Source organism: Siniperca chuatsi, linkage group LG16 (assembly GCF_020085105.1).
Source record: "Siniperca chuatsi isolate FFG_IHB_CAS linkage group LG16, ASM2008510v1, whole genome shotgun sequence".
NCBI classification, from domain to species: Eukaryota; Metazoa; Chordata; class Actinopteri; order Centrarchiformes; family Sinipercidae; genus Siniperca; species Siniperca chuatsi.
Genome location: NC_058057.1, coordinates 980,588 through 1,007,899, shown reverse-complemented (window position 1 = coordinate 1,007,899; position 27,312 = coordinate 980,588). Strand labels below are relative to the sequence as shown.

General features: G+C 42.3%; 1 protein-coding gene across 3 annotated transcripts; it reads left to right on the top strand.

The window, feature by feature from the left end:
• The first annotated feature begins 848 nt into the window (after positions 1–848).
• On the top strand, positions 849–27,312 carry mcm9 (minichromosome maintenance 9 homologous recombination repair factor). Of its 3 annotated transcripts, XM_044169477.1 has the most exons (15): positions 875–1,069; positions 3,237–3,425; positions 6,435–6,600; positions 7,684–7,790; positions 9,668–9,871; positions 11,729–11,810; positions 12,273–12,473; positions 12,575–12,700; positions 13,724–13,843; positions 14,036–14,210; positions 14,891–15,093; positions 15,514–15,717; positions 19,115–19,197; positions 20,737–20,882; positions 20,991–27,312. In XM_044169477.1, exons 2-15 carry the CDS (start codon positions 3,261–3,263, stop codon positions 22,912–22,914), a joined length of 3,906 nt encoding a protein of 1,301 aa, XP_044025412.1. In that variant the 5' UTR covers positions 875–1,069; positions 3,237–3,260; the 3' UTR covers positions 22,915–27,312. The 3 variants fall into 3 exon arrangements, with proteins under 3 accessions (XP_044025414.1, XP_044025412.1, XP_044025413.1); XM_044169478.1 differs by lacking the exons at positions 12,273–12,473; positions 12,575–12,700; XM_044169479.1 differs by lacking the exons at positions 19,115–19,197; positions 20,737–20,882; positions 20,991–27,312 and having other exon boundaries at positions 849–1,069; positions 15,483–15,671.

Genomic DNA, 27,312 nt, shown 5'->3' with positions numbered 1-27,312 from the left:
ATTTTTACAGATGGTGCTAAGAAACCTGAGACAGGAGTGACAGGATGTGGAGCGGCAATACCAGCAAAAGGACCTGGAATCAACAGGAGAACATCCGATATGTTAGGGGCTTACACAGTGGAGATGCTGGCAGTGTTGGTTGCACTGCGGTGGGTGGAAAAAACTAGACAAGCTAAGGTGCTGATATGCCCAGATTCTTCCTCAGATCTAGCAAGTTTAAGGTCTTTCCGTTCAAACAGCCGTCAAGATATACAGCCAGTCACAAGAACATCAGGGAGGCCAGGTAAGCTTTCTGTGGGTTCCGGTGCATGCAGGGGTGAGGGGAAATGAGAAGGAGGACGAGTTAGCAAGGAGGGCTGTAAAGAAAGGACATCCAGAAATGCTAATTAGTATCAGTAAAGCAGAGGTTACATGTTTAATATGGGAAAAAACAAATCAATTATGGCAAGAAAGGTGGGACAGAGAGGGGAAAATTCCAAAAAGTATCAAAGTTACTAGGGTGGGTTAGTGGAAACGTGTTGACAAGATTCAGGTCAGGGCACGGTGCACTAAACAAAACGCTGGAGATGGCAGGGAACAGCAGACAGGGTGTGTGACGGATGTGAGGAAGAGGAGACAGTGGAGCATGTCGCTCTGAGCTGTAGGGGGTGTGGGACACAGAGAGAGATGATGAGGAATAATCTGAGGGATTAAAAGAAATGCTGAGCACAGTGAGAGAGCACAGGTCAGGGTGCTGTTGGCTTTTCTAATGGACACAGGATGAAAAACAGGAATAGGGTGCTGTGGCTGACATGGATAGCACGTGGGATAAAAGGCAGCTCAGGGTGTGTGTGTCTGCTGTATTTTTATTTCTCGTTATATTTTATTTTGAAGGGATTTAAATCTATTGGCTGTTCCACACTCCGGAGCAGAAGGTGGCGGTAAGCTGGATGCCAAAAACAAGAAGCAGAAGAAGAAGAAGCAGAAGCAGAAGAAGAAGACGCCGCCCACCGTCAATAAAGCCCGCGCAACACAAGTCGCTTGCGTCCGTCGGGGAAGGAGGAAGGTGTTTCTGTCTTTGTAACACACGGTATGTTACCCTCTGCTGCTGTTACATGTTGCGGTTAGCTAGCGGAGGTGATGTTAAGGCAGGGAGTCTGAATGACTAAAGACAGGTAACTCGCCCCATGCTGTAGCGACTTCATCACCGGGCGTCCTAATCAACGGTGACGCTCAAAACGCGGTTGAAAGTTCAAGAACAAGTTGAATTTGTTAGAGAAACAGCGGCGGCTCTACATCGTGAATGGGGCCTTCACCAAACACTGAACACTTCTGCTGCTGCATAAAGACCTGTGCAATGAGGCAACAGCTACAGTAACTTATAGTACGGCTTCATATGGCTGCATCACTTGCCTTTGTTATTCACTCACTCATTATTTAATTAAGACTGGTCTCCATGCACACGATGATGCTACTGTACTGTGACTGAGTGCATGTAAGCAGCAGAATTATTCACATTGAAACAACCCAACAAAATATTTTTGGATTATTGTGATTGCAGTTAGCTTAAATTAAAAATGCCCCGAGGCCGCTGGATTATTCCAGAGGATTAAATAAACGTGACACCTGTGTGTGAAATCTTCCAGTCCTGCACTAAAAAGCACCAGCGGTCTGAAATTACCGGTGCTGTGTGATTGGATGAGGTGTGCATTATTATTTACAACCCATTAATCAAAGACGGCCTTAATCGCATTAAAAGATATTTCAGTATGTATTAAAATGTACATGAGTGCCACGCCCTTCTGGCCCTGCCCTGGCATAGAAACAAACTGCTGTGTTACTCTGATAAAGCAAATCCAGCATTTCACAGTTCTGCAATGACTGACTCTCTGTTAATGCCAACATCACATATGGTTTGAATAGAAAATCACTGATGCTCTCTCTACTCAGTGGTAGAAGTATGTGTAGTCTTGTAAGTACCAGCAATACAACGTAAGACTGCTCCATTACAAGTAGGCCATTCGGCATCATGCACAGTGGTTTATTTTCCAGTGTTAGGCCTATATTAGTGGATTTCTGGATGACATGGATGTAGCGCAGCGTTGCTGCTAGGTACGCGTCCTGCGTCTCTGACTCATTAAAATCCCAAAGGATGCAGTAAACCCACTGTTGACGCGTCCAGGGGACACACATACTGTTCCCCTGATAATGCTACATTGTGAACAAATCTGTGTTGAAACAAACAAACAAGCCTTCCTGTCAAAAACAGTTTAATTTTCACGCTGCAGCCTCCCCTGCTGTGTGTCGGGGCTGAGCTCCCATACACACACACACATACACACGCACGCACACACACACGCCACTAATCTTAAAATTTGGCAAATTCTTGTAAATGTCCTGCTGGCAGAGACAAAGCAGCCCCCCCCCCCCCTGCCAGGTAACACCTGCAGTGAGTCGCAGCAGCAGCAGAGGGAGGAGGACAGAGGACAGGAGCAAGGACTGATACTGACTGAGGTCTGATGACTTCACTCTGTATTTTGATGTCAGGAATATGATTTATTTTATTGGCATTTTAGATTTGTTTCCAGTGAGATATTACTGAGTTTATATAGTGACTTTGCTGCTCTAGAAACAACATTTAATTAGCTGAATTTATTTTTTTAAAATAATATATTTTAAAAAAAGCAATTATTTATTAATGAAAAAGAACCAATAAGAGTATCGATAAAATCCTAATGATACCCATCCCTAAACACAAGTTTAACGCTACAATTTGTCAAAAAACAGATTTTATTGGTCACCCACTCACACCGGCCTGCGGGGACTCGCTACATTAGGCGTTTGGGACCAGCTCTTCTGGGGACTCCTGAGGGGAGCTGCCCACTGCGGCGCTCCCCTGAGAACTACATACCTTCAAGGGCTTTTTTCTGTTTGCATTCGCAAAGCCTGGACCTGCTGTATAAATACAATTGAATTGAATATCATATGAGCTTGTTGGTTGCAGGCTTTTTTTGTCACATATCAACAAAGAGGTTATGGAAAGGGACAACCTTTCCGATGATTACAAATCTGTTTGATTTCAGTGGAATCCATGCAGAAGGAGAGCTCTTATTCCTGACTGCACGTGGACGTGTTTATGACAAGTAGAGAGCTGCTGTGAACTTGGTTGACCAGCTCATGGCATTTATTTTAATTTGTCGTTTAACTCCAATGAACATGACATTTGTATGATCTGAAATTAATTTCTTTTCATCTAGGGGTTCAGATCACATCACGTCACTATGTTGATAAACCCAGAACAGGAGGCCCTGATTGGCCGGGTGTTTGAAAGCTATCTGACCGAGCATCATCATGGGGACATTCTCCAGCTTATTGCAGAGACTAATGAAGAGACCCATCACCCTGTTGTTGTTAATGCCATGACCTTGTTTGAAGCCAATATGGAGGTAATGTCAGAACACACACACACACAATAGCAAATGGTTTGACATTGAATGCACAAAAAATAAGGAAAACTCTAAGAAAATGATCAAATGAAAAACAGACACAGATAACCAGAACATACGCCGTCATTTTGATTGCCGTCATTTGATTTGAAGGTCTATGCCCGTTTCATGCAAGCTCAATCCAATTCTCTTCAATCTGTAGATAGAATTTTCCAATTTGTGTTGGAACTGATAATTCTCAATGGCAGTGAGATTTGGGGATCAAAATGAAATCATGAATTTGACAAATGGGACAAAACAATAACAGAATCGTTCCACACAGAGTTCTGTAAGAACGTCCTGCACGTGCAGCGAGAGACGCCGAACAATGCCTGTAGAGCAGAACTCGGCCAACCCCCCCCATACTGAAAATACAAAAAAGAGCAATTCAATTTTACAGTCGCCTAAAAACCAGTGACCCCCAGACAAACCCTCACACAGCCCAGACCTGCCAAGAGCTGAAGCCAGAGAAGAGCCCCCTCAGCCAGCTGGTCCTGAGACTCTGCCCAGACAACCTAACAGGCCCCCGACAGCCTCAGGACCACTACAGCAACCCGATCACACCAAACCAAACTATCAACCAACAAAAAGAAAACGATATCACATATTGGAAGGAAACAGCAAAAACACAGAGTAAATTAAAATGGTATCTGACCACAGTAAAACATCCTAACTGAATTCAAGTCCTGACTGTTCAGACTCAGCAAGCAGTCTCTGGCTGCCAGAGGAGGACAGACTCCGCTCCCAGTGTCAGACAGAACTACACTTCTCACCTCAGGCCCCAAATACCTGAAAATCAGCATTTTCCCAGTACAATGAAAACACACCCTGAATTTGAAAACATAAGACACAGAGAAACTCCCATATTTACTTGGAGAATTTCCTAAATGTGAGATGATTACAGCAAAGTTTATCGGCTCATGTGACGACCTGAGGACAGTCACCGGAGCCTGCCAAACACAACTCTGACTTCTTTAACTGCTGCTTATTTAGTATATATCAGTCACCTTGGTTAGTAGGCCTGTAATTGATCTGGCTTATGAAGATCTGACTAATATTATTTGTATATATATTACATTCTTCTATTATAACCAGATTATATACATGTTGTTATATATAATTTAGTTAATTATTATTCTGTAATTATGTTAACTATTTGATAGTTTTGAATAATTCCTCGCTCTTATACTGATACCAACACCGCCAACAACACACACACACACACCACAACACACACACACCACCCACAACACACACACCACAACACCAACAACACACACACACACACACACACACACACCACCCACAACACACACACCACAACACACCGCCAACAACACACACACACCACAACACACACACACCACCCACAACACAACACCGCCAACAACACACACACCACAACACCGCCAACAACACACACACACCACAACACCGCCCCCACAACACACACACACACCACCGCCCCACAACACACACACACCACAACACCGCCCACAACACACACACACACCGCCCCACACACACACACACCACAACACCGCCCCCACAACACACACACACCACCGCCCCCACAACACACACACACCACAACACCGCCAACACACACACACACACCACAACACCGCCCCACACACACACACACACACCGCCCCACACACACACACACACCACAACACCGCCCACACACACACACACACACCACCGCCCCCACAACACACACATACCACACCACCGCCCCCACAACACACACATACCACAACACCGCCAACAACACACACACACCACAACACCGCCAACAACACACACACACCACAACATCGCCCACACACACACACACACCACCCACAACACAACACACACAACAACACACACACCACAACACCACTAACAACACACACACACCACAACACCGCCCACAACACACACACACACACCGCCCCACAACACACACACACCACAACACCGCCCCACAACACACACACACACCACAACACCGCCCCACACACACACACACACACACAACACACACCCACACACACACACACACACACACACACACACACCAACAACACACACACCACAACACCCCCCACAACACACACATACCACAACACGCCAACACACACACACCACAACACCGCCAACACACACACACACACACCACAACACCGCCCCACAACACACACACACACCACCGCCCCACACACACACACACACACACCACAACACCCCCACACACACACACACACCACCCCACAACACACACACCACACACACCCCACAACACACACATACCACAACACCACATAACACACACACACACACAACACCGCCAACACACACACACACCACAACACGCCCCACACACACACACACACACACACACACACACACACCGCCAACAACACACACACCACAACACCGCCCCACACACACACACACCACAACACCGCCCCACAACACACACACACACACACACCGCCCCACACACACACACACACACCACAACACCGCCCCCACACACACACACACCACAACACCGCCCCCCCACAACACACACACACCACAACACCGCCCCACAACACACACACACCACAACACCGCCACCAACAACACACACACACCACAACACACACACCGCCAACAACACACACACACCACAACACCGCCCCCACAACACACACACACTCATTAATAACATCAACACACACTTCCACAGTCTGTCACAAACACACAGAGCAAATGTTCATTGTTTTTGGATTTTTTTTCTGTTATTTCCCTGATGTTATGAACTGTACTTTTTGTTTTTCTTTTAATCTCATTATTACTTGACACTTGCAGTGCTGTCTGTGTTACACTCATGCCACTAAAGCATACTGAACTGAATTGAGTGGGAGAGAGAGGGTGAGAATGAGAATGTTGTCATTTTTAGTAATTACATGGTATCTCTTCTGCCTGTGGCCACAGGTTGGGGACTATTTCAACGCCTATCCCAATGATGTCCTGGCTATATTTGATAAAGTGTTACACAGAACAGCCATGGAGTTGTCAGAGAATTCCTCTCCCAAGCACTATAGAGGACCAGGAACAACAGAACAGAGAATGAGACACACTCTTCATGCCCGCATCACAGGTTAGACCTCCAGCTGGGAATGACGGTCAGATGTTACCAGATGTTGCTCAGAGCTTGCATTGTGAGGACTTATAGTATTTCAGACTGTCACATACATGAACTTTCTCCTCTCTTCTGGCCTGAAATATCCCTTGTTTTTTGGTTCTGTAATGTATTCTTCTGCAGTCTACTTTGTTGCCTACTGAAGAAATGATAAGCTGGTTTAGCTGTTGGTTTTAATGAATAAAGCATCGTCTGTTAGAACAGGGAGTGTTTTTAGAAATGAAACCGGTGCAGGATTCTGTAAGGCAAGTGGTGACAGTATCTCAGAAAAAAAGTGCCTTTACTGGAAATTATTAAGAAATTATCAAAACCTGTCAGAGTAGTTATCACATTTTTATTGTAAACATTTTGTTTGGGCACTTTATGCCACCTTTAGATAGCAGACTGAAAGGGGGATGACAGGAAATAAGTGAGAGAGATGGAGACTGACTGACATACAACAAAGGTTCCCGGCCTTATGTGAACCGGGGACGTTGCGGTTCATGGTCGCTGCCTTAACCACTAGGGCGGCCCTAGTTCTGACAATGTAATTGCACAAATGACAAAACCTGTATGATGTATATGTCTACACAGGGTGGGCTGGACCTTCTGCAGATGTGAAGGGACTTTTTTCCGGGGCTGAGTGTCAGGGAGTGGACTGGAAAGTCTGGTGTTTGCAGGCCATAGCACAACCCAAAAGCACCACATTGCTATTTGGCACCAGTGTTTAAACCATAGCTATTGCTTATTGCATTTATGGGAATCTTATAGAATTACATTATTTTACAAAATGAAAAAGACTTAAGACTGTGTCTGGGTGGGTGTTATTGTATATTGGCTAGCGTCAGAGACAGACAGGTGACTAAGTTGAAGCTAGTACTTAATCTAAAAAGGAGTATAGAGTAAAAAAATCTGAAGATTTGTGATTTTGGTAGTCTTGACATTATAAGTATTGCCCTGTGTTTTTAGAGATTGCATAGTTTAGTGTTTGCTGCTGATTTGCCTGTTGAATTCTTCTTTTACTTTTTGTTGTAGTTTATTGACTCTCATATATGTGTCCAGGTCTGCCAGTTTGTCCAGAGCTGACCAGAGACACCATTCCCAGGTCCAGAGATGTAGGGCACTTTTTGTCTGTCACTGGTACTGTCATACGCACCAGTGTTACCAAGGTAACAGCATTTGTTCAGTTTTCAACACTGTCGACTTTCCTACTCATCCTTTAGCACCAGCAGTTATTTTTGAATTAAAGTAAACTTTATTGTACTGCCATTGTTTCACGAGCAGAGCATTTGCCAGGAGATGGAATAGACACACACAAACACACAAGTAGGTAACACTTAACGTAAGTCATTTCTAATCTATCCGATAATGATGAGGCAATCAGGTTAGACATCATTTAAATAAATGTGTTAATTATGTGTAAATAAGACCAAAGTGGCACCGCAAATGGCTGCCTCTGTGTGTTGGTGCGCACTGTTATGTCTTGTTTGGTTTGTAAATTCAGTGTTCTGCTGTAGTACCTGGAGCTCGCTCATGAACATCAGGGGAACAACTCCAGTAAATTTATTTCCCACTTTTGTTGTCTCATCCGTGGGATTACTGGACATTCTGGTCAAAGTGCCCTCATCTTTGTCCATGAGGGAAGCGCAGGGGGAGAGGGAAATGTGCTGGTGCGTCTCCATCCATGCGGACTTTGCACACCGTTACCGGGAACATTTCTCTCCAGCGTGCAGCAAGCTAAAAGAACTTCAACTGCTGGTGGAGAAAAAACAGACTTAGGAGGATACAAAAACATAGACCACAAACTAATATTAAAATAGATACAATATGTAGATAACATATTAAATGTCAAACAGATATGATCAGAAGGATAATGTGAAATTGATAAAAAAGAAACAATGAATAGTTTGATAAGTGAGTAGGTGGTGAAAGAAGGATAGAAATAGAGAATAGGAAGTGAGTAAGGTATATTCAGTAGGGTTAGATGGGTAGTACTAACTGGAATAGGAAGATAGTTGAGTGAGATGGGTGATGATTAGTCGATGAGGTGTAGACATAGAGCTTAAGGCCACCACTTGGCAACTGGATGACCATACTTGTATAACTCTTAGATAAGTGAAGATAGTTAATGGGTTGTGAGTTAGTTAGTTAAATGTGTTTTTGCAGGCAGACGGAGAGTGTGAACTGTGAAGTGCAGGATTGCTGTACATTGCAGCTCCTTTGAAATTGGTGGATCATAATGCTGCTGCTCGTGTTGGCTCTCTCTCTGTTGGGCCCAATCTGGTGAGTTAACTCCCCCACATGAGAGAGGTGGAGTTTATTTATTACAAGCCAATCATATGCAACATCAACAGATCAAGACTGGGGTATTTAATGTAAGATCAAAAAGTTACACCAGTGGGGAAATTAGAAATGACCAACAAGGTAAAAGATATACAATATTGTGTCTGTACATGGAGGAAGGATTCTTTGAGCATTTTCACTGGAGAATTCATAGGTATTCTGTGCAAGCACATTCATTTCTTGTAAAGAGCTCATCCTCAAAGTACTAGTAGTTAACAGGGTGCTAAAGAGAAGAATATACAGCCATAAAACAAAAATACAGGTGACTGGGTGCGTGCTATCTTTTTTTGTTGTTGAGATTTAACTGACAGCGGCAGATGGTCGCCCACCCTGAGTCTGGTTCTGCTCGAGGTTTCTGCCTCATAAAGGAAGTTTTTCCTTGCCACTGTCGCCAAGTGCTTGATCTTGGTGGAAATTGTTGGGTCTCTGTAAATAATGTTATAACGAATACGATCTAGACCTGCTCTATAGGAAAAGTGCAATGAGATAACTTCTGTTATGAATTGGCGCTATACAAATAAAAGTAATTGAAAAGTTTTTTGGCTTCGGATGAGGGTTGTGCCTTCCACTCCTCGTACAGTGGGAACAACAATTACTTGTAATGAACTGTCTGCTGTAGCCCTGTGGCTGAATAAAGGGATCACAAATGTGTGGTTACATGTGAGTTTTACCATGTCATTTACCATTTTCTTTTGTCTTGTAGGTTCTGGAATATGAGCGAGATTACATGTGCGTAAAGTGTCGTCATGTCTTCACGGCGCAGGCTGATTTTGACCAGTCCTATACCTTTCTCCAACCGGTGGCCTGTCCAAATCCTAATGGCTGTAACTCATACAAATTCAGCTGTCTGTCTGGATCTGAGCCTGCTGCCTGCAGGGACTACCAGGAGATCAAGATACAAGAGCAAGTAGGGCAATTATGCAATTATGTTATTTTGACTCTGTACACCATCAAAGTGGATTTGAAATAAAACAAAAAAATTAGTATGTGCTTTCAGTGCAGACTTTCAGCCTTAATTTAAAGGTATTGACAGCAATATTGGGTGAATTGTGTAGGAATTACATAAAATTACAATTACCATTTTTATAGATAGAACCCACATTTAAGGGTAGCAAAAGTAATTGGACAAATTAACATAATATCAAATAAAGTCGTCATATTTAATACTTGGTTGCAAATCCTTTGCAGTCAATGACTGCCTGAAGACTGGAACCCATAGACATCACCAGACGCTGGGTTTCTTCCCTGCTGATGGTCTGCCAGGCCTCTACTGCAGCTGTCTTCACTTCCTGCTTATTTCTGGGGCATTTTGCCTTCAGCAAATGAAATCCATGCTGTATTTGATTCAGGTCAGGTGATTGACTTGGCCATTAAAAAACATTCCACTTTCTTTGAAAAAGTTTTTGGTCTCTTTGGGTCACTGTCGTGCTGCAGCATGAAGTGCCGTCCAATTAGATTTGAGGCACTGGGTTGAACCTGAGCGGATTGGATTGCTCTGTATACCTCAGAATTCATCCTGCTCATGTCATCAGTAAATACGAGGGAGCCAGTTCCACTTGCAGCCATACATGCCCATGCCATCACATTACCTCCACCATTTTTACAGATGAGGTGGTATGCATAGGGTAAAGGGCTGTTCCTCTTCTCCTCCACACTCCCCTCTTTCCACCACTCTGGTAGAGGTTTATCTGTGTCTCATTAGTCCACAAGATCTTGTTCCAGAACTCTGCAGGTTTTTTGAGGTAATTCTTGGCAAACTGTAACCTGGCCTTTCGGTCCCTTAAGTGGTTTGCATCTTGTGGTAAACCCTCTGTAGTTATTCTGGTGAAACCTTCTCCTCATCGTGATTTTGGACACAGATTTGCCTACCTCTTAGAGGGTCTTCTTGATGTTGCTGACGTTGAAAAGGGTTTTTCTTCAAGGGAAAGGATTCTTCTGTCATCCACTGCAGTAGCCTTCTGGGGTCTACCAGGCCATTTCCTATTGCTTAGATCACCAGTGTGTTCTTTTTTTTTTTTTTCAAGAAGATACCAAACAGTTGATTTGGACAAATCTAATGTTTCTGCTATTTGTCTAGATTGATTGTTTCTGGTTTTTTTCAGCTTCACGATGGCCTTGCAGGTTTGCTAGTTTTTTGAAAATGCTTAGTTTTAGTTTAGTTTTTATTAGTTTTAGTGTTAGATTTAGTTTCTATTTGTAATATGGGGTATTTGTCAGAGGCAAGATTCAAAAAGGTCAGAAAAGTATTGCATAATAAAAACAAAACATTATATAGTACATTCGTACTGCCTGGCCTGGATCTAAGGTTAGCTTCTCTTTCGGGGGAGGGGAGCTGGGCGCTCTCCCTGACCTTGTTAAATTAAGCTAGGTTAGCCTTCTTGTGTAAATTTTTATTTTTTTTTTATTTTTAAAATGTATTTATTTTTTATTATTATTATTATTTATTTATTTATTTTTTCAAAAGGACTTTTAAATTTGTTGGATTTTTCCCCTTGAGCAATATTTAATGTATTTTATCACCTTCCACTACTACAAGGCACTTTCTTTTATCTGTGACATTGAAAGTAATCTCTAATGGGACACGGATTGGCAACACTTGAAATCCATTGTGGTGGTGTACAGAGCCAAAATAACAAAAATGGTGTCACTGTCCAAATACTTACTGTACCATGATTTCTTCAGATATAAAAGTTAACTTGCAGAGTGTCTAAAACATGGATTGTACTTCTGGTCAGTGTAAATCTTGCCCACCCCCCCACCACAGGTGCAGAGGCTGTCAGTGGGCAGTATTCCTCGTTCTATGGTGGTGGTTCTGGAGGACGACCTGGTTGACAGTTGTAAATCTGGTAAGAACCGTAAATGGGTTTGACAAGATACACTTGCTTGTTAACACATACACAAGGTGAGGCCCAGTTCAAAATCAAATAAAACCTCCATGTACAGGAGTACCAAAGCAAACAGAAGGCTGTGGCATTATATTGACTGCCTGTGATGATGCTGTGGAAATCCACCGTCACATTACCAACTACCCTTTCTGCCTCACAGTGATTAGAAACAGAACAGAATTATGTTTGTTTTTTGTTAATTACTAAATTAAAAGCTGTTAACATTTCTGTGACAAAATACCTTTATAAAAAACAAAATACCTTATTGGTCCTGTATACCGATGCTGCAAGACAAAGCGTTGTTGCAGCATGAAGGCTGAAATGAAATGAGAAACCACAGTATTCATTTTCACCCGATGATGGCAGTGCACAGTGCTCATGCTGTAGCTTTCAGTAATTTTGGACTGTATGGGGTGCTCCTAGGAGATGATGTGACTGTCTATGGGGTAATGTGCCAACGCTGGAAGCCCTTTTATGATGGTGCTCGCTGTGATGTGGAGCTGGTCCTCAAAGCTAACAACATAGAAGTGAACAACCAGCAGGCTGCTGCTGCTCTGCTCATGAAGGACGTTCAGAAAGAATTTGAAGACTTCTGGAATAGCTACAAACATGATCCCATAGCTGGTACGAACGAATTTGTCTCATAACACTAACAATTCTACTATATTTTCATAGTTGTTTTAGTTTTATTTCTTTTTTAAAACGTTATTCTCTCCCCTCTGAAGGTAGGAACCAGATCTTGTTGAGCCTGTGCCCTCAGGTATATGGCATGTATGTGGTTAAACTGGCGGTGGCCATGGTGTTGGCTGGCGGAGTGCAGAGAATAGATTCTTCTGGGACCAAGATCAGGGGTATCTCTTTTTGTTTTTTATGTGTTTAAATTAAACAACTGAAAAAGACTCAATTGTTTTGCCATTTTGTAATAATTAAAAATGTCAATAAATGTACTTTTTAAAATAAATCTCAGCACACGTTTTAAGACCCTCCAAGCCAGAGAGTTTACGTCTTTTATTATGCAATATATTGTCACGGCACAGGTAGTCCTAGTAAAATTATTTGTTGTAGGTCTAGGAGATTGAAGTACCTCTGAGCTCAGCTAGCTTTCCGCCATCACTCCACTTGTTCCCTGCAGTGTCATCCACTCGACTGCGTCGTTGGGCCAGCCCTGCTCCTGTCTCTTGTGTTAATGACCGTGCGTGTGCTTACCCCAGAGTCAGTTTCAGTTCATTTAAAAGCCCAGTCTGGAGGATTTAGTGGTATTTAGCGGGGAAATTGCTGTTTGCAACCATTTGAATCCCGCTCGCCTCGCCCTCCCCTTCCAAGTGCGTAGGAGAAACTACGGTGGCCGCAAAACTCTTGAAAAATACCAACAGCCCTCTCTAGAGCCAGTGACTGGTTTGTCCATTCTGGGCTACTGTAGAAACATGGCGGTGCAACATGGCGGCCTCCGTGGAAGGGGACCCGCTCCCTCTGTAGATATACAGGGCTTATTCCAAGGTAACGAAAACACAACGCTTCTTATTTTCACTGATGAAAACATACTTATATATTATATTCCATTTCTGCCAACAGCTGCTCCTAAATGTTCCACACTGGACCTTTTTAAGTTAACAATTACAGTACATGCAGTCAGAAACTAAACCCAAATACTTTAGGGATGAGGGTTCTTAACAAAATGAGTTGCGCTCTCCACAGCATGCCCCTCTCCTCTTCCTCTACTCTCGCCTCTCTGGCGTCTGCCTTGTGGCAGGCTCATGTTACGTAAGACCCGCCCTCTTGAGATTGAAAACCAATCTCCAATGGTTTTTGTCTTTGGAAAAACTGGTCCATTGGGGAATGCCATCTCACTGTGGAGTTAATCTTGTCCTCTTTAGGTGAGTGTCATATGTTGCTGGTTGGTGACCCTGGCACAGGGAAGTCTCAGTTCCTGAAGTATGCAGCTAAGATCATGCCTCGCTCTGTACTCACGGCTGGAATTGGATCAACAAGTGCAGGTAGTGCCTGTTCACTGTCTGCTCTTAGGTTCAAGGAGTTTGTTTTTAGGGCCTCATATTAGCTTTTTATCAGGACTGTCATCAAGAGCTTCATGTTCTCAGATAAAGAATTATACATGCTACATATCCTATCAGTTTTGGGTATTACTGGAAGTAACTGAATTTCTTGACACATGATGTAATTTGTTGTAGGACTGACAGTAGCAGCGGTGAAAGATGGAGGTGATTGGCATCTGGAGGCAGGAGCCCTGGTCCTGTCAGATGGTGGTTTGTGCTGCATTGATGAATTCAACAGCATCAAGGAACATGACCGCATCAGCATCCATGAAGCTATGGAGCAGCAGTCTATTAGTGTAGCCAAAGCTGGGTAGGACAGTCATGCATACATGTCCACACGCTCATAGAATTCTAGTCTAGGCAGAGAACACCGCTATGCATCTAGTTTTAATGGGGTTTGGCGGTAAAAAGGTATGCCGAAATCAGGAAGGGGGCAAACACTTTTGCACACCACTGTAGATGCTAATGCTGGCATGCTAACAATGACAATGATGCTGATGTTTAGCAGGTATATTGTTAACCATATTCACCATGCAGGGTTCCCACGGGTCCTTGAAATCCTTGAAAGTTTGTGAATTTGATGGGGGGAAATCGAGGCGTTGACAGTTTTTGAAAATAGACATAAATAGACATGGAAATTGAAGTTGTTTTGATATTTTTTTTTCTTAAAGTAACATCTCTAACACATTCAGGCCTCTCTCTTGAATTGTTGTCTGTGAGCTTCTGTAAAGCCTGCTAGTTCTCATTATAAAAATTCTCAGTGTTACAGTAACTAACCTTGATCTCTCTTGTCTCTATGCCGTGTTGGGCCCTTGAATTTGAGGAAATTGGGAATGGAAAGTCCTTGAAAAGAATTTGATGTTTAAGAAGGTGTGGGATCCATGAGCATGTTAGTTTAGCATGTTAGCAAGGTTAAGATAGACATTAACACTGAGATTCACTCTTCTGTTTATTCTGTATCCTGCTCTACGTTCTCTCTCCTCTCTACAGTATGGTGTGTAAGCTGAACACTCGAACCACCATCCTGGCAGCCACCAACCCTAAAGGCCAGTACGATCCCAGCGAGCCGCTGTCTGTGAATGTAGCTCTGGCCAGTCCTTTGCTGAGTCGTTTTGACCTGGTTCTGGTTCTGCTTGACACCAGAAACGCAGAGTGGGACCGCATCATCTCCTCTTTTATTCTGGAGGACAGAGGTAGAGGATGTGCTTTTGAATTTGGAAATATTATCATTAGCATTATGTATGTCAGTTGTATAGTGACAACTTTATACAACATCATTCCAGGTAGAAATCAGAATATCTATAACTATTAGTATATCAGTAAATAAATAATATTTCTAAATACAGTGTGGAAAAAATACACACTGAAAATAGATCTTGAATAACTATGAACATAGATTTATTGAAAATGACCCAACTCCTCAGCAGAACACAAACCACCAAATAAGTATTAAATATTAATATTGTTTTTGTTAAGGTATATACTTTGATTGTGATTTAATACGGTAACATCAATAATGATCAGTAATGCTGTGATAATGATCAGTATTCATTTTGTCCCATCACACACTCCTTCTCTGAAGAGCTTCATGATGAAAGTGGTTTTGCTCTCAGGACTGCCTGCTGAGTCTTCCAGCCTGTGGTCCATGGACAAAATGAAGGCTTATTTCAGCGTGATTAAACGCTTGCAGCCGCAGGTGTCTGAGGAGGCCAACAGCATCTTGACACGTTACTACCAGCTGCAGAGACAGAGTGACGGCCGCAACGCTGCCCGCACCACCATTCGCATGCTGGAGAGTCTGAGCAGACTGGCTGAAGGTGAGGATGGAAGTTTGACTTCATCTTAATTCAGTCATTTTGATATCCATTTAAATCTTAAGTTAGGTAACCTTGAGTTGACCTCAGCCTTTGAAGCTGATTTATGGGTTGTGGTCAGTTCTTTGTTTGCCGATAGTGAATTCAAAGTATTCACCATTCCCTTTTAACACTTTTAAATTTACTACAAAATCTTTCTCAAAGTAAAATGGCTGGAAATGATTCAGTGTTTTTGTACACCATATCAACACAAGTCTTAAATGTTACTAAGACTTACACCACTAACATTGTTACAAGTTGTCTACTATTGGCCCACACATCTGGCCTTGAAATGTTCATTGACAGCTTCTTCAGCCACAAAACAGTTTTTAATGTAATCCATGACATTGTGTTAAGAAGGATTTTTAATCCTCTCTTTGAGCAGGAGGGAGGTTAGGGAGATTACAGCTGTGAACTTTCCGAACACCTGGCTGTCACTGACAAGAAAAGTCTAAAGACTGACTTCTTGGGCTTGCTCAACACATTGTAGATATCCATGAATGGCAGCGTTCATAAAGACAGAAAGATAAAGTCTCATGTCTGAGCCACACAGACCCAGAGCATGAATCCCCCCACACACATTTGTCTCTCTTCAGCTGTTCCTGTCAAATAAAGGCAAAAAGTCATCTTAAAAAAGAAAGTCACTTAGGGCTGAAACGATTCCTCGAGTAACTCGATTACTTAGTTTAATCCATATAATTACACGGATGATTATTACTGTCGCACAGCGCGCTGACATTGTGTGATCAGAGACGTTCCGAGCGTCTTTGGAGTGATTTGACAGCGCGGATTACAAAGAGGAGGAAGAGGGAGAGAATAGCGAGGGGGGAAGAGACAGAAAGAGTCCATGAAAACTCTGCCCAGTGTTTGTGTTGTAAAGCTGAACCAGCCGACCACAACAGCTCGACGTCTCTGCTCCAGCATCTCAGCAGAAAGCCTGACGTTACAGTCTGTGCGTCCAGTCTGCAGAGCGACCCCACACAAGGTACATGAGGGCTAGTAAAGTGTTAATTAAGGCTGTCTGTAACGGCTAGTTAACCACGTAAATCAATGTGGCGGCTAGTTATGATATTAGAGATATTAACCACAGAAAATAAAATGCTGCAGTCAGTCTGTGAAGGCCTGAGCTTCATTCATGTTGTTGTTATTATTATGATGATGATGATGATGATGTCACAGTTCCTGTCCGCTCGTTTCTGCCTCCTACAGATGCCACAAAGAAGACAGTGAAGGCTCACGTTACTGAGCTGTAGTCAGGCTGAAACTTGTAGTTCTTAAGTATAAAAACTTTTTTTTTTTTTTTTAAAGCAAAGCTGTTTGTTTTTTGCAACATGTTTTCTTTAAAACCCAGAATGTAATACGGCACATAAATGCACTAAATGGGTTTAGTTTTGACAGATATTGTTTGCAATTTAAGCAATAAAAATGTAGAATTCTAAAAATGAAACCAATTAGTTGTTCATTTTAAGAGACCTGTCTGATTTTTCTCTTTTGCATATTTACTATTGCTCTTTAATAAAGCAAAAGCATTTCTTATCCGATCACTCGATGAATTGATGGAATAATCGGTAGAATACTCTGACTACAATAATCGATAGCTGCAGGCCTAAAGTCACTGACATGGACCCTGTATCTCAAAGCCAGTTCAACTGATTCCGGCTCTCTTTGGGTTACCTGTCTTCAGTCCGGTCATGAGCGCGTTCAGAAAGTTGTTATATTCGTTGTTAATTACAAGCAACATCATCAGCACCACGCACCTAATATGAGCAAGTGATGGAAAGGGAGCGTTAAAGCATCGACACGGTCCGGAATCTGAAATGAAACTTGTGCCATTAAATCAAGACACGGACAGTCTGAAACAGCAAAGTGATTCTACTGATCTATAAAATATCTGTTGCTCTTTATTTTAAAGTCAGTACTTTGTCTGTGTGGAGGTCCTGTAGGAATGACGACTCAATTTTTCTAGTGATGTGATCGGTCAGTTGTCGGGCTGTTGACAGATTCTGATCTGATCCTCTGAAAATAACCATGCAGCATTGGTTACCATGGTGATCGAACCCAGTTACAGGTGAGCCAGCTGTGTGATACCAGAAAACCGGAGTTCAGCCCAAAGATAGCTGGAGGAAACTGATATCGTCACTCCCATTTGTTCTCAGTAGCCTGTACCACAAAGCGAGATCAGAGTACCCTCGGAGAAGAAAGTAGTGTTTGCAGGAGTGTTTCTAAAGAAGCACTCCCACAGTTCTTAGGGACACCATTTTTTATTAGAAAAAATAAAAAATGTATATGTAACAGTCCGTATTGTCTTCATGAAGACAGAAGAATCTGAAAAAACTCACAAACAAAATGGGTCATATGCTACTGCATGGAATGCAAAATATAAGAATAATTGAGGTAGGTACCGAGCTATGTAGAAAGGTGATGTCTCCAATCTTAAGACCGTGTACAAAGCTATGATCAGATGGTTTCTCCAACCGGTGGAAACAGCCACCAATGAGATGTTTGAATCACTGAACAAAGCTGCAGTGCATGCAGTGAATCTGGAACCAGGCTAATGGAGCAGTGCAGCACAGAAGAGCATGGTGAATCTACTCTAGTGGGGAAATTCTTCTGCTACAAGGGTTAGCAGTTAGCCCTGTTATGTGCAACAATTTCATGTTTCTTCCTCCAGAATGAGGCGTCTGCTTCACTTATGTAAATGAGCATTACGTTAAGACTAATGCTATATACCTCTGTGTTGGTGAGTTTCCTGCTCTGTTGCCAGTCTAAATACATTTTTGTATTTAGACTGGCAGGCTAACACACAGGCTAACACACACACATCCTTTGAATTCAATTCAATTTTATTTATATAGCTCCAATTCATAACAGACGTTATCTCATTGCTCTTTTCCTCTTCATAATATTATTCCCACCATGAGCAAGCACTTGGCGACAGTGGCAAGGCTACATACACAACACCGAATCAAAGTAGATTTAATGTGGCTTTTTTGACACTGATCAACAAAAAACCCTTTTAATACTTAAAGTGCAAACAGATCTCTACAAGCGACTAAATGAATTACAAATTAAAATACAAAACTGCTGAAGCTCTGTCAGGTTGCATGGCGATGGGGACTGGAAGCCTTGTTCAAGGCCAGCCACAAATTGTGAGTTGGACTGAGATCTGGACCAGGGCAGGACATCCTGTGTAGCTTTGGATTTATACTTGGGCTCATTGTCTTGCTGTTAAGTTAATTTCTTTAAATGTAATGGCAAGCATTGTCTTGGGCAAAACAAAAATGCAAATACATTTGACTGTGTATAACTAGCTGAACCCAACACAACTGTGCACTCACACAGAATTATTTGAACCTTACAGCTCATGCCAGGCTTATGTACAGAGAGACGGCGACCATAGAGGACGCTGTCATGGCTGTCTCCGTCATGGAGTGCTCCATGCAGGTAAGCAGAAAACAAAATGACACACTTTGTTCCAAGAATAATGATCACTAATAGGATTTTTACCCCTGTCTTTCAGTTTGTTTCATAATATTTGGACCTTTTGGTTTTACACCTTACTGTGTCACTGATGTATTTTGTCCATTATGGAACAATTTTCAGTTTTCATTAGACAATGAAAGGAGCTGGACAATAGAAACAATATATACTGTATAATAAATAAACTTTGATATACTGGGGGGGGGATCAAGGCCTTGAAGGTTTTATTTATAATAGAGAAATAGACAGGTCATTGAAAGTGCTTGAATTGATATATTTTGTGCAAGAATAGAAAATGAAGTTGTTTTGATATATTTTTGTTCTTAAAGTAACATCTCTAACACATTCAGGCCTCTCTCTTGAATTGTTGTCTGTGAGCTTCTGTAAAGCCTGCTAGTTCTCATTATAAAAATTCTCAGAGTTACAGTAATTAACCTTGATCTGTGTCTCTGCTCTGTTGGGTCCTTGAATTTCAGGGAATTGGGTCTGGAAAGGTTCTTGAATTTGATGTTTAAGAAAGTGTAGGAACCATGACTGGTGTATATCAAATATATACTGGTGAGTATATTGATTGATGACGCAGAGTTGCATCATAGAAACTAATAAGTCACACGACAGTCCTTTGGGAAAGGACAGCCACAAAAAGTGCACAGCAGGCTCGGTTGAGACAGAGATGAGGGTTCCTTCTGTGTGTCGCCACAGAAAGTGACAGCTCAACATCCACAACAACCTGGAACTGTAAGAACAGATGTGGATAAACAGGGTGACAAGATGGCAATGGCTACTTCGCTTTGACTGAGAACAGATTGGTGATGTGTATTGTAAAGAGTGTATGCGCTCAGTAAGGCAACTCAGAAGAAACCATCAACAAATCTTAGCGCTTCAGTCTGCTTTTTTCAGCGTTGCAACAACAAATGAAAAGACAGCAAGGCTTAATGTGTGTTGCACTTTTATTGCTAATGACATTGTGCTGAGACAGGTTGAAACCTAGGGATTTAAGCGGATGACTGTCGTCGATGCAATATCAGCTTTCTGAGCGTAAACATTTTACATTGCAGGCCGTATTGTTTATCATTTTCATATTTTTTTGTAAAATATATTCACATTTATTTAAATAGATTTTCCTGTTAGCAGCCCATTTTTTGACATTCTGAATCTACACCTAGTGAAGAGTAAGTGAATCTTTATACAACCCTATGTGTAGAAGATTATGGTTATTTTTCCACCGCAGCCCCTCTATAATATGAAACACAGTGAGACAATTCACAAGCATTGTACTGCTTTGGGACTCTGCTTGGGGGTGGGGGGGCTTGCCCTGCCACAAGAAGGATTGAATTGATCTTGATATTCGACTGATTATCATGATACGTTTTGACATTGACACACTAGTGACCCTTTACTTTTATTCATCTTGCTCTTGGCCCATGTCCCTGTTTTCCACCATAACACTGCAGCCTGTGATCCTGCGGCAGTCTGTAACTGTACGGTGCACTCCTCTTTTAGGGCGCTGCTCTGCTGGGAAATGTAAATGCATTACTCACTTCTTTCCCTGCTGACCCCGGTCAGCAGTATCAAACTCGGTGTCAGATACTACTGGAAGGACTGAACCTGCCGCTGCTCCTTCAGAAGGAGATGGACAGACTGGCCAGGTGAGTAACGACTGCTTTTTGCATTTGATGAGTCTCAGTGGGAGGTAATCCAACATAGCTTTTAACATCATGCCAAAGGAGTTCATCTGCGTTTTCTTTGTTCACTAGGCTAAAGAGCAACACCTCGGATGCCTCCCAATTTGACCCACCAACTTATAATAACCAGCATCAACTCAGAGACACAAACTCCATCAACAAATCACACTGCCATGACAGCACCAGTAACTGCAAGGGTGATGTCACGGTGGAGAGTGGCTTGGACTGGTTCCACTCCATCACTCCTTCACTGGTACATGGTATGGCCTCGCCCATACTTACATCAACTCAAGAAAACCTCAGTAGAAAACCAAACTCCAGTTGGTCAGAAATGTCCACAGTAACCAAACAGCCAAACTGTCCAACAGAGAAGGACATTCTTAGTAACACTGGCTCAACATTAAACCACAGTGTTGTTTCAAATCCCTTTGGATCAATTACTTGTGCTTCAGAAGAAGAAAACCGACAAAGTAAGAAAAATGAAAACCTCAAAGAAAAGAGCTCTATAAGAGCTCTCCAAGAGGAGATAAAGCAATCTCAGAGACAGGAAGATAAAAAACATGCAGAGTCTGTGTTTCAGAAAGTCTCTAAGAAGCTGAGAGACAGAAGACTCAGGGAGCTAGAGCTGAATCCTCAGCAGTGTGACAAAGAGGGAGGAGGAGGACATGGAGAGAGGGTGGTGTCCGGAGATAGTGCAAGTAAAAATGTGACTGATGTTTTAGATCCGACAGAATGCCACACTAGCAGCACGCTGTCATCAGGTAACGGCCCCTCAAATAACCTGGTTCAGGATACCCTGTCCTCTGGTATATTTGAGAAGGGAGACAAGAGGGAGCAGACTGGGACTAAGAACATTAGTGCTGTGCTAAGGGAAAAGATGGCCGCTGAAGCTGAAACAGGTGAAGGATTTCATGCAAAGTTGTCAGGCTTTATATTCAAACCAAGGAAGATGATACCTTCAGTCCACAACCACGAGCTCAATGCCAGCTCAGAGTTCCAAGCTGAATGTATCCCAGCCAGCAGAGATCTTCACACCCACACACGGAGCAGAATAAGTACACAGAAGCCAGTTAGTCATGATGACTCAAGTGAAGACCCACTTACAGGCACAGAGAAGAAAAAAAGACAGAACCAGTACCAAGATGTTTTGGAAGGTGAAGGCAGGAGAAATCTGAGCAGTGTCAGTGAGGAGGGAGAGAGTAGCTCTGAAGGCAGCGTTTGTTTTACGTCAGAAGAACTCCGTAAGGATGGTTTTTCCTTTGACGAACTGGCACAAGGAAAAACTGTAGATGGAATAAAGGGGAGTGATGGTACAGAAAATCTGTGTCAACAACAAAGAACCAGCACCAGTGATGAGACTAAAGTAGATGGCTTTACGTGCACCCCACCTTCAAAACCAAGCACTTGCATGAATGATCCAGCACTATCCAGAGCAGGCTGCACCAAGTCCACTGTGGCCACCTCCACCCTGGATAAACTCTCAAGATTTTCTTTCACCTGCACAACTGAACCCACAACCACAGCGAAAGTGGGAAAAAATCCTCCAACTGGAGTGAAGAAAAGCCCACTGAGAAGAGACCGCGCTGAATGCTCGAGAGCGAATTCTAAAGACGAGGAAACAATAAATTCCCTCGAACACAGACGCTCAGCAAAGAAGATCAAAACTGTAGTCACCATGGGCAAAGTAAAGGACAGATTACCCCCCCCAGCCACAGAGCTCACACCAGGACAGGAACACGAAGAAGGGACAGAGTCACCAGCTAAAACAATGTCAAAGTGCAGAGCGAGGCAGATTGTGAATGATGGTCCTGTTGACTATCAAAGCACTGTTCATCTGAAGAAGAGAAAGTGTTTTGAGCTGGGCCCTCCACCAAGTAGTGTTGGTGGTTCCAAGGGTCTCTTCTCAGGACTGTCTCCGTTTGGCTCTGTTGAGTTAAGTAATGATGTTTTTGACACTGACTGGGACCAAGAATTTTCAAAGAAAGCCAAAAACTGAAATCCCAGGCTCCTGTCACAATGTGCATGTGGATAAAGAAGAATGCCACGATAATGCACGTCACACCACGTGTTTCTGTGGGGCACATCAGTTGAATTCTGTGCCTGATGGATGATTTAGTTACCTTCTATAGCCTGAAAATAAATGCTAAATCAATGGGGAAGTTGAGGAATTGCATTTTTTTTTTCTTTCTCTCTTATGCCTGAAAAGACTGGATCCCAGCTCAGCAGCTAGGGCTCAGGCAAGTAGTTGCATCGTGGCAACATGACAAGGAACTGTATATTTTGGCCAAAAATGTATCAATGTTTTGTCATAGAGAGAAAATTCCTGGGTCCGCACATTCTTTAGCCTATTAACTACAATTTGTTTACATTACTGAATGTTGTGCACCGCTTTTCCGAAGAGTACAATGGGCCTCATCAAGCATTTGTACGCACCGACTTCATCTTTAGTCGTTGGATTCTTCAGTGTTTTTCTCATTTCTAAAATATTGGTAGGTCAGAACAAAATTTACAAGTGGTCAGTACCACCTCCATACAGATACACAGCATTTCGTGGTGGTGTGTTTTTGGCTGTTTTAGTAAAAAAAAGAAAAAAAAAGAAAAACACAAACAAACAAAAACAGCTGATGTTGGGAAACTACCAGATGTAATGCTTTGTATTTTCAACATTTTTCATCATGTTTCTCTAAAACGGTTTCTTCTTGATTAATACAAAATGCTGGAGATGTGCTTGACATCAGATGGTTGTGCATGAAAACAAGTTGGTATTCTCTACTTTTGGCACAGTTGAGCGACTAGGTTTCCAGCAGACGTCGTTTCACTTTCTATTTATACCTGATCATGTACGTCTGGTATCGGCAGGTGTCCTGTCACACAAGGTCTCTGAGTTCTGCATGCATTACACGCATTATGTCCTTGGGACTTAATACTGAAGCTGACAGATGGTTTTTAACCAGAGCACTTCTGTCTATTGTAAATATTTCTATTTTTGCCAGGCACTTGGAGGCCTGTCGCTCACTCTATCATGTCGCTTAGCAGCCAGTACACCTCCATCCGCTGCCTTGTTATTATACAGTATGACTCAGTTTCTGCTTTATCGTGATTCTGATTGTCTCCTTAGGCTCATAACACTGTGTGGAGCATGCGTCCAGTTTGAGAGCCAATGTGTTTGGATTGATTTCCTACCGTCCAAAAGCCCTCCGTTTCCATTGGTTTCACTCCGCTATGAAAATCATTTTGAACACTAAAAACTTGCATCAAATATGTCGTTGCCTTTATTTATTCTTTGTTCGAAGTTCTAATTGATGGTTATGCTGTTGTGAGTATTCAGACACTGACCTCACCTTTTTAAGCGTTTTAATGCAGGAAACATAATTCGCAGTATAATTTTCACCACCATTGTTTGTCTTTAGGATCAGACATATCAGGTTTTCAGGTAACAGAGCTTCACAGTGGATTGCTGTTTTCAGATCAGACCAATGACGGACTGGCCATCTGGAGCCGCTTGACAATTGGGGCCGATGCAACGCGAAATATACATATTTCTAAATAAGCCCAGCCCCCGCTGAAATAAAAATAAGTGTTGTGTGGCTCACTGGCCCAGGCGAGTGCAAAAGAATCCGTCTGCAGCCTGCAAGAAATCTTTCTTAAAGGTGTACGACCCTGCCAGGGCATTCTGGCTTTCATCTGTTTCTCATCTATATTAATTAGCCACTACAACTTTGAAGATTCAGATATGATGTTCAATGAGCTCAAATGCAGAATACTGAGTACTAAATAACTGGTGATAAGTTTTATTTGGCTTAACATTAACTGTCATGAATATGTGGATGAGTATGCCCTCTGTGGACAGCAGGGAACTTTTCTCATCTATAAAGATACATCTCCATTACTAGCACAATCACACATTAGTGTATACCTCACCTGTGGGCTGTAACAATACATTTACTGCACATAATGAATGAGTGTACAATTTGTCAATGGCAATATTGGCAATATTTAAAATGTGTGACAATCATGCTCTTCCTGCTGTTGTCAAAAGTACGCAGAGCAGCTCAGAAGGGTAATTAGCCAAAGTATATGTTAATGTGTGTCAATGAGGCAAATGTAATCAACTAGCTTCAGAGAACAGAAGGACTTATTTTTCTCAGCTTGGACACATTTTTATGATTAACTTGCTTGACAACACAACACCAACAGTATCTGCTTTATTCTCCTGGAAAGAGCTTTTCAACTACTCGAACTCCTTTGAACTGGGACTAAACTTTTCCACACTGTATGAAAATGCCACATTCTGTGTCTTGCTGGTTGCAGCACTTCACTGAAGCTACATCACATTGATAATGCTGTCATTCATCAGGTTCAAACAATTCCCAGGTTACTCAGATTTACCCACTGAGGCTCCTACAATATTAGATTTGGAAGGACTCTGCCCCTCCTTCCCACTCGCGCTGGATTAGAGACGTTATTTCCTGTATGAATCTAGAGAAAATCCGCTACACTACCCGGGGAGCACATTACAGTACATTTTACAGTGTTGCTCCCCTTCTTGACATTTGTTTTGTGAAACCCACTACAGTACTCTGAGTAGCTGTCCCCCCATCCTATTTAATTATTTTCAATTTCCATTATTTCTCGAGTTATTTTTACTGTGACTATTAAGGTGTATTATAGATATTTTCTCTATTGATATCTAGAATTTTAGCTTTATTTATCCATAGTTTAGAATATATCTTGTGTGGTTGTCGGTGTGTTTCTTTTTGCTTGTGCAGATGAATGTGTTGTAGGCTTGGGCAAGGTATTGGGCAAAGTGTGCCATTGTTTTCCTATGGGGAGAGCGCTGGTGCCCAACTAGGTGGAAGCCTAGGACCCTTGGCGGGGCGCACCCATGGATGTATTATTAGAACTGGATCCCGGACCCCAAAATCATTCCAATAAGAGTTGCTGGCCTGTTGCCTGGCCCCGCTCGCCCCCGCTCGCCCCATAGACTTTACATTGTGATGACGTCACGGGTTTTTAAATCACTTTTCTCGGCTCGAGGAAAGTTTTACAAATATAAAACCTCCATGCATCAAAAAGTCATAATAGAAAGAGTCGTAATTGACCTTGTTTGCAGTTCGAGGCGTCCTGTCAACAGTACAGACGTCTTTTATAATGCTGGAAAATGCTTTTTGGGCCACAGGGGAGTTTTTTGTTTGTGAATAGGTACATAGTTTACAAACTTAGCTAAATCCAGTGCTAAAGTTAGCAATTACGTATCACACAGGGTGTGTGCAGGGTTCCCGCGGATCCTTAAAAAGGCTTAAAGGGCATTGAATTCATTCATCTAAAAATAAGGCCTTTATTGGTATTAAAATGTCTTAAATCAATCTTTCAAAAGTCTTAATGCTAAGACATTGTTTTTTTTCTGGCGTTGCATTGCGTTTTGTCATGCAAGACAGCCAATAAAAACAAATTGAAGGGTCAAAGTTGTCATATTGACATTTAAGGTGTGTTGACTGATTCGCGGCATCAACTCCTGCAGTGAGTAACATGCAACAAATCGTTGCACCGGTAGCTAGCTAACATGAACTAGTAAAGATGAAAAGGCAGCACAGCATCCTTTGATTCATCGCTCACTGATCTGACGGTTTCTTGCAAAGAAACATGACAAAGCAGCTTGTTAAACTTTAACAGGCTGGAAATGAAAGCTAGCTTAGCTCCGTTTTCATAGCCTATTAGCATATTAGATGAGCTCACCTCTGCATGCACTGCAGCTTTTCCTCAGAATGGATGTTTCCGATGTGGCTTCATTTGCTCGGCACAAGTAAGTAACTGAAATCATTAAGAACAAACTACTTGTGTTCATTCGCCTTATTTGCTTAATGCCGCTAACTACAACCTACTACAGCCATTAGCTGCTAATGCTGCTGAGCTAGCTGTCTGGCTGACTGCCGCTTCATATTCTCAGCACCATGAAACTATTCATAAAGTCAGTTATAGTTGACTAATGTATGTAAACTTTCCACGGTAGGAACAGCGGTTAACATTACATTACGAGCCACAACTTAACTGTGCATGCACCATCGTCATAGGAACTGAAACAAATAGCACTACACCTGTGGGAGAAGCAGACCAAGATGACAAATGAACGAGCTTTTTTCAGTCTGTCAGTACTTTTATGATAATATGTTAATTGTTTTCCATGTGTTCCACTTTAGAAAGTGTTACATTTTTTTCAACATTTAAAGTAGATCATCAAAAAAGGCATGTTTATGTTACAATAAAGGTTTGGGCAAAATTGTCCCTAACCCCAAGTAACTGATGTCGGTCCATGTTTTTTTTCTTCAATTTTAGTTATTGTAAAATTGGTCTTAAATTTCATTCTGAGTGGCATTAAAAAAAAATCTTAAAGCTG